Source organism: Cotesia glomerata, linkage group LG1 (assembly GCF_020080835.1).
Source record: "Cotesia glomerata isolate CgM1 linkage group LG1, MPM_Cglom_v2.3, whole genome shotgun sequence".
Classification (NCBI taxonomy): domain Eukaryota; kingdom Metazoa; phylum Arthropoda; class Insecta; order Hymenoptera; family Braconidae; genus Cotesia; species Cotesia glomerata.
Window position 1 is genome coordinate 34,375,653 of NC_058158.1, and position 11,427 is coordinate 34,387,079.

Sequence of the window (11,427 nt, forward strand, 5' to 3'; positions counted from 1 at the left end):
TTACATACATCAATATGCATTGCTATCATTACCATAACTATTACACATTTATCATGCGTATACATATATGGAGATATACCGCAAACTAATCGTACCACCTGCCATCTGGCTTAGGCTTATTTTTTAACTGCCGAGACACTTGTTTCCTCTCCGTGTAAGTCGGTTTTATATTTTACTTGATAGAAATTAATTGACATAACATTTAGATATTCTTTAGTGATTGGAATTTTTGAAAATAACTAAATTAATTAGAAATTTTATTATTGATAAATTGATCTAAAAGACATTATTTAAAATAGATTGAACTGATTTTTGTGAATTCAAATAATTAAAAAATTGTTAATTTTTCATTAAATTAAAAATGACATTGAAAGTAAGAGAAGTAATGGTTGATATTGTATCTATTCAACTGCTGTCAGAAATAATATTTACTTGCCAGTTGAAGTCTTTTAAGCCAAACGCGATATTTATACACTTGACTTTACATTACTCGAAAATGTTGAGATACAAATTGTAAAAAGTTTTTTTTATTTCAAACTAATTTTTCTTACAGTAAATTAACTATTATTTAAATTCAAAAACTCATATTATCTAAATTCAAAACTCATTAATCTTACTATGAAAAATAAATTTATATTTTCAGACAAGTTTATATTTTTTAAATTAAACTTTTCAACTTGATTGACGCAGAAGATATATTTTTAATTACTCACGTTTTATAATTAATTTAGTACTTTTTATAATTACCTAAAATAATCTTTATATAAAATTTTTCGTGACCTTAAAAACTTAATCTACATTTCGTGATCTTAAAAATTCCAATCGACAATTTTTTTATTTAATTAAACTACTAAAATAATGACTAAAATTATTCAATGTCAAACAATTCTTCAACAAATAAAATATATATTAAGAAAATTTGCTCATAACTTTTTAAATTTTCTCCATATTATTTATATTTTTATGATTCATTTTTTGAAAAAATTATCAATTACAAATTATATAATTACAGATTAGCTAAATTAAAAGCAATCTTGTAATTCATAATGCTGCAATATTTTTCCTTATGTATATTAGTTTTTCTTCTATTATAATTTTTTTATATTAATTTATCTCAAAATTTTGTACATTGATAGAAGAATTTGTTTATAGATAAAAATATTTCTTAATATTTAACAAATCATTTATTAGAGACCGCTTTTAAGTCTTTAACAAATATTTCTTAGTATTTAAAAAGATTTATTAATATTTAATAAATGAATATCAGATTTATTAAATACTAAGAAATATTTGTTTAATACTAAAAAGTGGTCTCTAATAAATGATTTGTTAACTATTAACAAATATTTTTTAATACAAATAAATCCTTCTATCAGTGTATTACCAATGTGTACAAAGCCGATTGGCGTATGTAAGTATATAAATAAATAAATAAATAATTGATAAAAAAATAATCTGACTTATTAATTTATCTATTGCGTAGAAAAATTTTCATCAATACCCTAAAAAATCCTTGAATTAAAAAAATAGTACGCAATCACGCCTAACCACCGAAAACCCAAGCATATAATTCGACAAACGACTTCCGGAGCCTGGAACTAAAATAAATTAGTATTAACACGTGGTAAAGCAATAACAATAAATAAATAAAAAACCTAGAGAAGCATCGAGCCCGTAACTTGACCGCTATACCAGTATAAGTATATAATATATAAGTAGTTTAAAGTAAATCTTCTCTCGACCTCTTGCATTATCTTTTTTACAGCCTCCCCCAGAAATTCAGTATTTTTTTCAGATCTCCGATCTCTGGTTAGGTGCTGGTCCGCTTCTCAACTCTCTTTTCTCATCTTGGAGTTAAACAAACTCGTATTAGAGTATATCGCATCGCGTGAAACAGGTACAGGTACGAGTCTTGCTTCTTACTATTATATGCTACACAGTAAAGCATTACAAGCGATAAACGACTCAACTATTATAGTAGAATAGTATATACAATAATACTAATACATAATATAACAGAATACAGGACAAACCGATGCGAGTGGAGATCCCTAATATAATACAATACCAGTAGACAACACAAGTAGTGACTAGTTGGACGATCGTTTGTAAGTCCTACTCCGAGGGTACAATATAAACACAATGCTCAATGCTAGTCCTGTCATTGTCGTTGTATTTCATTATAAGAATATTTATATTTATATATATTTAATATGTACGTATACCATTTACGCATGGCACATTTATACCAAAACTGACAACTGGCAACTCGGAACTCCGAACTGGAAGATATAGATACTCATATTAATATTTATTAAAAATTCTAATTCAAGACAAACCCGATTTATGTTTTGAATTTTGCACAGCTTTAAAATTACTATCTACTCTCACGGTTCTAGATGAGAAAAAAATTAAAAAGCTAATGATAACATCAGTTTTTTTTTTTTTTTAGAATCATGAATGGCAACATCTTTAAAGCACCTTGTGAGAAAAGAAGTTGAGCATAAAAAATTAATGACGCTCACATCATTGTACAAAAAATTTTTATGATAACTAAAATTAGCAAACATTTGAAAATTTTTGATTTTTTTTATTAATAAAAATTCTAAGTAAAAAAATTTTTTTTTAAATTTAACTTAAAATTTTTTTAATTTTCTAAATGTCAGTTTTGTTTATAAATTTTTTTTGATAAAAAAAACTCTAAAAATTTTATCATACCATAAAAGTAATTTTGTTTTATTAGTAATTAATTAATTATTCATAATATTAATATTTATTTGTTATTATTATTATTATTATTATTATTGTTATTATTATTATCGAAGACTTACTTAATTTTTAGAATTTTTTTTAATAAAAAAATTCTAAAAATTTTCATAAAATTCTATCATACTCTAAAAGAAGCAATTTTTTTTACTAATAATTAATTAATTATTTTAAATATTAATATTTATTTGTTATTATTATTATTATCAGAGATTTACTTAATTTTTAGAATTTTTTTTAATAAAAAAATTCTAAAAATTTTCATAAAATTCTATCCTATTCTAAAAGAAGTAATTTTTTTTTATTAGTAATTAATTAATCATTCTCAATATTAACATTTGTTTGTTATTATTATTATTATTATTATTATTATTATTATTATTATCGGAGACTTCCTTAATTTTTAGAATTTTTTTCAAAAAAAAAATTCTGAAAATTTTTATAAAATTCTATCATACTCTAAAAGAAGTAATTTTTTTTGAGTAATTAATTAATTATTCTCAATATTAATATTTATTTTCTATTATTATTATCGGAGACTTAATTTTTAAAATTTTTTTAAATAAAAAAATTCTAAAAATTTTCATAAAATTCTATCATACCCTAAAAGAAGTAATTTTTTTTATGAGTAATTAATTAATTATTCTCAATATTAATATTTATTTGTTATTATTACCAGAAACTTACGTGACGAGGACTCGCAGCTATCTTGGGTTGTAAATCGGTTAATCCACAAATGTTCACATCACAGGTAAAAGTAACAATGCACGAAAGAATAAAAAATAAAAAACACTATCACGACATAAAATGTAACACTGATGTAAAATATATAAAATAAATAATGTAAATTTCACTGAACTGTTAACGGTTTCAGTTATTAAAACTTATTAAAACTCAGCCTTGGTTGCACGGTATTTTTTATTTGCAAAGTGATTCAAAAGTACGGAGATAAGCAATTAAAAGAAGGTATTAATTTTTCCCGTAATATAAGTTACTGCTTACTTCTCTTTCTCAGTGAGGAATAAAACGCGCGCGTACTATACGTTAGTCAGACAGCACAGGTAGGATATACAAAAGTAGAGGAGAAATTAAGTGCTCGGAACAGCTTCGCGTGGCCGGCTGCCGTCGTGCCCCGTCCATCGGACTCGTTTGGCGCGACGCTTCGCTCCCTCCATTTCGATACACTTTTAGCTCCCCCACCACAGAAAGCGCCAGCGCGCCAAAGCGGACTCTTTTGGTACTAAATTTAAATTTAAATTGGGGAGCATGCTCGAATGTTCTAGTACATTTACAATTCAGTGCGTACACACGTACTGTGTATATATATTGAGATCTAAGTAAGTTATGCTCAAGTATATGTATATATAGATAATTTAATTATTATAATTCAATTTAACGCGCACTTCCTGGTCTAATTCTCTTGATGGTGAAATATTTTTTATAATTATTGAGTAAATATTCAAAATTTCAACAGGAAAATTGAAAATTAAAATTAAAAAGTTTCATTTTTTGTAATTTAATTGTATTTTTATATTTTATTATTTTTAATTTAATAAAAAATTCTTTTTGAATTATTTTATTGAATTGCAGATGTTTTAAGTAAAAATTTCTGAATATTAATTCAATTAAATTAAATGAAAATTAATTTAGCAGATATTTTATAATTTTAAGAATTTTTTCAACAAATAAATAATGTCAAAGAAAATGAGAAAAAAAATTGACATTTAGAAAATAAAAAAAATCAAAAATCCAATTTTTTAGAAATAATTTTTTGGAGCAAATTTATTTATTAAAAACAAATTAAAAAATTGTCAAGCGACTGCTAACTTTAATGTCATAAAAAATTATCAAGTCACTGCTAACTTTAATGTCATTTAAATTAATTATTCTTAAATTTAAGAAAAAAAACAATGACACTGAAGTTGACAGGCACTAAAAATTTTTTTATAATTTTACAGCAATTAAATTATGATGAAAAAAAATTTAATAAATTCCACATGTGAAAATAAAAAAAAAAAAGAAGTTAGTGGAAGTTTTTGAAAGTATTTTATTATTATAATTAATTTGTTTTAAGAATTCAAAAAATTAACATAATAAAGTTAGCCGACATTTTTTATTTTTTGATTTTGTTAAATTTATTAAATTAGAATTAAAGAAATTTTTTTTTAATTGCACTTACAGTTTTTCAAATTTTTTACAAATAAAATTAAAAAAAAAATTTTTTTGCAATAATTTTTTCAATAAAAAAAATTCTAAAAATTTTTAAATGTCTAACTTTATCGTCATAAATTTGACAGCTAGCTAACTTCAGTATCATAAAAAATATCAGTAAAAAAAAAAAATTTTTGGGATAAAATGAAGGGTAAAAATTACCAACCCATGAATAATTGTACGAAAAATTATTCAATCTTTATTAAAATATAAAAAACTAATCGTTAATTCGCCTTGGTACCATTTTCAGTGCTGTCATTTTTCCTTAATTCATAAATCTGTAATAAAAAAATTTTGTTTTTAATTATTAATATTGTTAAGGTGTAATAAATATAAAAAAGTAGTAAAATCTGACATTTGCATGCGTTCAGAGTAATAATTACCTGTATATAAGCCTCGCTGAGAGTTATCATTTGAGATAAGCGCTGTGTGACGTGCAAATCTTGCATCTCGTACCATTGACCTGTAGCGCGATGTAGAATGTGAACTTTGTAAGTTCCTTTGCCTGGTTCACCTTCATGGACAATGTTTGCAACTAAGTCATAAACAGTGTATGGATGCCTGGCTTTTACTTCTGGAGTCAAAATATCACCAAAGTCAACATTCCTATAGTAAAAGTAATAATGAATTATCATTGTTATTCATCATTATAAATTATTATAATTATTGTAGAGTGCTCTAGAGAGACAAAGTAACTTACTTAACCGGGAAGTTGACAATCGTGGGATTTTTTTCCACGAAAAAGGTATTCTTGGTGAATCTCTGGAAGATTTAAATATTAATTAAAATACATCTTTAGTAATTTATTTATTTGACTGTTTAAAATACTTACTTTTATGTAGAGTATTAAGTAAGGTGGAAGTTCTGTGATTTCAAACCTCTTCAGAAAGTTTTCTTTGTAAGTTTTATACTCTTTCTCCGTGAAAGCATTGAATTTATTTAAAAGAGTGTACAAGTTCACCTAAATAAAATTAAAATCAATAAGTACAAAATTTTTAATGAAAATTAAGTGAGCCGACATTTAAAAATTTTTATAACTTTTTTTTTATTGAAAAAATCATTAGAAAAAAATAAATAAAAATTTCATTTCGACGGTCTAATTAGCAATTTATCTAACTCCTTATTTTTTAGAGGGTGATTTTTTTAACATTTTGATATAGCAATAATTCAATTATAAATTATTTGAATGATTCAAACTTAAATATTATATCTTTATTAGATTTTAATGATATTAAAATATTTTTTAAGGTGATAATAAATTTTGAACTAATTGTTTTTTTCGTATAAATAGAAGATTCTCTAAAATGGAGTTAGACAATTTGCTAATTAGAACGTCGATTTGTAAAAAACTTGAAAAACTATAAGTGCAATTTTTTTTTAATATTTTTTAGTTTTAATTTATTAAATGAAAAATAATTAAAAAATTTTTAAATGTCGGCTAACTTAATTTTCATGGCTTATTTTAGTATTATAAATTTTTAATCAAATTTGAATAAAAATAAAAATAAATTAATTAATTAAATACCTGAGGAATAATATTTTCAGTAAATTGATCTTTAAAAAGCGGTGGAGGTGGCAAGTCGCATGTCAAATACAAGAATGGACTCTCGGTAACTGTTTCTCCATATTCCACAGTATTTAATAATTCACTTCTTTGGCTTTCTTCTAATTCAAGCGGTGGGATTTTTCGCGTGTATATTCTCATGTGGCCCAAAAATGTCTTATAGATGATACTAGAGTCTCGCTTTTTACTGCCGTTCAGCGCAATGTGAAGCGCATTTAAAAACCACGACAAGAAATCAATTGGATCGCCTGAAAAAAATAATTTTAATAATAAAATCAATTTATTTAAGTGTTTTTATTTAATTAGTTTTGTTTTTTTAATTTAGTGTTTTGTTAATATTTAATAAAATACCTTGTTCAGTAAATTGAAAACTTTTTTTACTCCACAAAACAACAGCTTGAAGCATCTCATGAGGACTGACATGAGCTTTAAAATTCCTGGAGTTCCATAATTTCCTCATCAACTCGCCAAATCTCTGAACTAGAAGGTACTGGGAGTCACCAGGTGGTCTTTTGACATGTGAATAGTTGAACTCACGCAAGAAATAATTCCTCAGTGGAGTGACATGAGACAGTGCCTAGATAAATCAATCTTATTAGCAATTGATTATTATTATCATTACTCAGAAATTTTTTTACAAAAATAATAATAATTATTTACCTGTAGAATAACATTACAGTAATCATTCGCTTTGATGTTGTTCAACCCAACGATACCCGGCGAGTACATGGATCCATCAATCGCTCGCGACTGCTTATCGCTTGTATCGAGCTGAGCTATTTGCTCTTTTCCAAATGTTGGATTTAATACGTACTTAATGTCATCCAAGGATGAATCTAAGAAAAATTGAAACTAAATTTAATAAGTCAAATTTAACCCTCGGAGTATACACCTCCGAACAGAACTTTAGAGTACACACGGGATCAAATTGACCTCACTTTACTTTCGAAGAATTATATCTTAGAAACTATGCATTTTATCGGAATTTAGGTAATTACATTTTATATAGGTAAAACAATGCTTTTTTGAATACAATGATTATTATTATTATTATTATTATTATGAATTAAATCGTTTTTAATGTTGAAAAAATTAATTAAAAACGAGCCTATTTTCGAAAAATATTTTAAGATAAAAAAAATTCTGCGGTTAAAATGACCCTCAGTCTACTCCGAGGGTTAAGTAATTAATTGGGTAGATTAATGGAGAATTATAAATTACTTACCAACAATTTCATAATTGTCAGGAAGACAATAAAATTTTAAAGTGTGAAGATTTAAAAACACATGGTGACTCTCAGCTACGCTGTGAGTGTAAGCGTGAGTATTCGTACCTCTTCCTTGGAAATATTTTCCACATACCAAACAAGCGTAAACGTTTATACGTGACAGGGAAACGGAGCACAATTTCTCAAAATCAAAGTCTAAAAATTGCCTATTTATGGTGTCTAAGTACGGACATAGTCTCGGAGCATCTGTTTTATTTTTTCTGGAGAAACTAGTATCTGAAAAAATATAAATTTTAAATAAAAAAGTGTTCTAGTTACGCATGAGGTTATAAACCTAACCTCCAAGAAAATGTCATTATAAATTTATCTGATATTTTTGTTGAAAGTTAAAAATTAATTTTTTATGGTAGTACGTACTTTCATTTTCATTATCTGAATCACTGTCACGGTTACTTAATTTTCTTTTTAAATTATTACTTGTAGTATTTGCAGCCATCGTAAGAATCGGCGGTAACTGTGTGTTTACTATGAATTAACGTAAACACTGAATGTCTGATGATCCCTACCCGGTATTCAGGAATAATATTGTGTAAAAATGTTAAAAATCGATTGTGAAACAGTAATAATTCGAATAATTCAATTTTAATTAGCTAAATAATTTATTCTTATTTCATAGAAATTATTGTAATTATTTATTAATTAAAAAATAATTTCAAATGTAACAATTTAGTTTTATGTCGATAAGAAAGAAACATGCAATTACATATCTTCATAGCACCAGTCGGAAATTTAGATTCCGTAGTTTTCATAATATAGTACATTCCTCTAGAAAAAAAAAAATAAATAAAAAATTCATCTCGTGCTCGTAAAAATTATTCTGATGCAATTTTGCAATTTTTCGATTCAGTGAATAGCCCCTCATTATCGCAAGACCTGACTAAATAAGACACCTCGAGCACGTGTCTAGATTAAAGTTCATCAAGTGAATACAGTGTTACATAAAACTTGGAGTCAATACAAACATAATTGTAGAACAATGGCCAGCTCAGGAAATTCAGCAGACTCGCTTTTGACAAAACTCGGTCTCCAACCAGTAACACGATGCTCGTTGGCTAAATTATACGTTCCCGCATTAGGAGTTGCTGGTTACTCAGGACTTGGATACAGTGTCTTGAACCCTGATTTTGTGCTAAGGTACTCAAAATTGCTATCACATGTTTAACCCTACTTTCACTTTTAGCAGTTTTTTATTTTTTCAGAACTCGGCATCGCCGGTGATTATGTAATCACCAAATTTATTTAATATTTCATTATTAATCATTTTTTATTTTTGTTTAGATTTTCTCAAAATGTCGACATTACCAACATGTCCCTGGGGACTTCCCTCGTGGGCATGGGATCATACATTTACACTAGAGAACACATGAAACCGGCCCGTCCGGTTGTTCGAGTTATGTACAGGTATTTTAATTTAATAGAGTTGTTTATATTGTTATTTATTGCAACTTAATTTTTTAATGAGAATTAATTCAGCAAATATTTAATTACTTTTGTAATTTTTGTAAAAAATTAATTATAGCAAAAAAATTTATATTTTTAAATTTAAAAAAATAAAAAATTCGATTTAAAAAAAAAAAATTTGGAACAAATTTATTTAAAAATTGATGCTCATTAAAATTTACAATAAAAATAATTATTTTTGATAGTAATAATAGTAAAAAATTATGACATTAAATTTAGCAGTCACTTGACCATTTTTTAATTTTATTTAACAAACAAATTAATTTTTAAAAGTTGCATTTTTAATTTTCAATTTTTAAATGTCAATTTTTTTTTTAATTTTTTTTTTGCCGTAATTTATTTTCTACAAAAACTCTTAATATTATCAAATATCTACCAAATTAATTTACATCGAATTCTAACTGAATATAAATAATACTAAAATCAGCTGACGTTCAAAATTGTTTTTCATTTTTCAATTTAATTAAAGAAGAATTAAAAAAAAATATTTTTTAAAAATTGCACTCATAATTATTCAAATTTTTATTTTTTTCTACTAATTTTTTTAACTAAGAAAAATTCTAAAAATTTTGAGTTATCTGCTAATTTTATTTTTATAAATAGTGAAACAAGAAGGGCAAAAAAAGAAAGTAAGAAGGGTTTTATTTCTCTCTTGCCCTTTGTTGGACAAACGGAAATATCTCTGTCATACTTATACAACAAATGGAATCTTAAAACACATTTTATGCATAAATAAATGAAAATTTTCCAAAAAAACGCTTCGCTCTTCTATAGATAATTTAATTTATTATCTTAATCATGAGCAAAACACGTTTGAAAATTAACTATCAACCGCTCTTTATTTAATTTTAACGAAATAACTAATTTAGAAAAGATTCATTCAAAAGATTAAAGAAATTTGACATATTATGACTGTATTTCTTTATTAATTAATTAATTATTTATTTAGTGTCACTGGAGCACTTTTGTTCAACTTTGGATCCGTTTTAATCTGGGCAGTCGTAAAATCAGTTTTTGGGATGAATAATGTAACGCAGTGCACATTAGCAGGAACTGCTACAGGAGCCGCGTTTATCATAGGTGGTCACAGTTACCTCAATTTCGTCGACAGCCAAGTCGCCAAGAAGTAGCGGGTGTTTATTTATTTATATTCATAATATTGTTAGATTTTCTTATGAGATACACACGCCACTCATTGCTATATTTACAAATAAAACTCCAAAAAATAATCAATATTTTTCTTCAGCTCCCATCGGTTATACAAAGTAATTAATTAATTGTACCACTTTTTTTATCAGTCACATTTTAATTCTGTTAAGTGTTTGCTGTTTTTCTTGACACTTTGTATAAATTGTTATCCTAGTGTTATAATTATGTTGAATTTAAATCAAATAGAAGCTATTAAAAAAAAATTTATCTTACTTATTTAATTTTTATTTCTGTAGCATATTAATTTTTTTACTTTTTTATTCTTCAAACAGGTCTATTGAATTTTTAAAATAAATATTCAACTTTACTTGTCGGAAAATAAATCCTTTTATTAATTAATTAAATTCGAATTTACAAAACTCGGTTTTTGATTCACCAGACCATTTTATATTACAACCAGCGCTTAAATACTAATATACAATTAATAAATAATACAAGCGATGCTTAAACGTTTAAAGATTCAATAATTTTTTTTTTTTTTTTTTCAACGCCTGCTTATAAAATAAAATAATATTTATCAATTAATATAAAAAGTAGAAATACAATAATTATAAATTAAAACCTAGCGGTAAACTAACAGTAGTCTATTGAAAAATTACATTTAAATGTATTTACATGATGAAAGTTATTAAGAATTAACTGAATAATGATTTTTACTACCAAGTTTAAGCTCGTAAATTTGATTAATACATCTAGTTCAATCAACCTCCAAATTTATTGTCAAGTTTGTCGTAATAAATATTTATCCATAGGATAAATCATCGAACGTATTCATGAAGCTTCATGAATCGTAAGTTACAATTTACTCCTGCTTTTGTCATAAAAATTAATACATTTTACTTTTTTAGGTTTAGAGCCATTGAGACGGATCTTAGACAACATCCTCGACTTTTTAACAAACTTGATTATTTAGAAGTATAACTGTACA

At 25.4% G+C, this 11,427-nt stretch overlaps 3 protein-coding genes across 9 annotated transcripts in view; 1 reads left to right on the forward strand and 2 right to left on the reverse strand.

Annotated features, from left to right (window-relative positions):
* Positions 1-3,904, reverse strand: part of LOC123274990 (rap guanine nucleotide exchange factor 6-like) — a 115,385-nt gene extending 111,481 nt beyond the window's left edge. For 6 of the 7 annotated variants that reach the window (XM_044742846.1, XM_044742841.1, XM_044742843.1 and 3 more), the window contains exon 1: positions 3,454-3,904. The gene's annotated coding sequence lies outside the window, so the exon portion shown is untranslated. Of the gene's footprint in view, positions 1-3,442 lie in introns of all 7 variants that reach the window. The other variant, XM_044742838.1, reaches the window with a different exon arrangement.
* A 1,246-nt stretch (positions 3,905-5,150) lies between these two features.
* LOC123274997 (U4/U6.U5 tri-snRNP-associated protein 2) lies at positions 5,151-8,338 on the reverse strand. Its single transcript, XM_044742860.1, has 9 exons — positions 8,187-8,338; positions 7,767-8,045; positions 7,202-7,377; positions 6,893-7,118; positions 6,503-6,789; positions 5,810-5,938; positions 5,678-5,739; positions 5,361-5,583; positions 5,151-5,255 (listed from the first exon to the last, which is right to left on the reverse strand). The coding sequence occupies exons 1-9, from the start codon at positions 8,263-8,265 to the stop codon at positions 5,202-5,204; spliced, it is 1,515 nt and encodes a 504-aa protein (XP_044598795.1). The 5' UTR covers positions 8,266-8,338; the 3' UTR covers positions 5,151-5,201.
* A 263-nt stretch (positions 8,339-8,601) lies between these two features.
* Positions 8,602-10,707, forward strand: LOC123275003. The gene is made up of 3 exons (XM_044742873.1): positions 8,602-8,963; positions 9,108-9,230; positions 10,240-10,707. Exons 1-3 carry the CDS (start codon positions 8,806-8,808, stop codon positions 10,418-10,420), a joined length of 462 nt encoding a protein of 153 aa, XP_044598808.1. The 5' UTR covers positions 8,602-8,805; the 3' UTR covers positions 10,421-10,707.
* The last annotated feature ends 720 nt before the right edge of the window (positions 10,708-11,427 follow it).

What these genes read in the sequence shown, in the direction of transcription:
- LOC123274997 (XM_044742860.1), bottom strand. Translation starts at nt 8,265, where the DNA reads ATGGCTGCAAATACTACAAGTAATAATTTAAAAAGAAAATTAAGTAAC. An exon ending in CTGAAAATATTATTCCTCAG is followed by an intron (nt 5,939 to 6,502) that starts GTATTTAATTAA and finishes AATTTTATTTAG; the next exon opens with GTGAACTTGTACACTCTTTT. An exon ending in ACTTAATACTCTACATAAAA is followed by an intron (nt 5,740 to 5,809) that starts GTAAGTATTTTA and finishes TAAATCTTCCAG; the next exon opens with AGATTCACCAAGAATACCTT.
- LOC123275003 (XM_044742873.1), top strand. Translation starts at nt 8,806, where the DNA reads ATGGCCAGCTCAGGAAATTCAGCAGACTCGCTTTTGACAAAACTCGGT. An exon ending in AACCCTGATTTTGTGCTAAG is followed by an intron (nt 8,964 to 9,107) that starts GTACTCAAAATT and finishes ATTTTTGTTTAG; the next exon opens with ATTTTCTCAAAATGTCGACA. An exon ending in GTTGTTCGAGTTATGTACAG is followed by an intron (nt 9,231 to 10,239) that starts GTATTTTAATTT and finishes TTATTTATTTAG; the next exon opens with TGTCACTGGAGCACTTTTGT.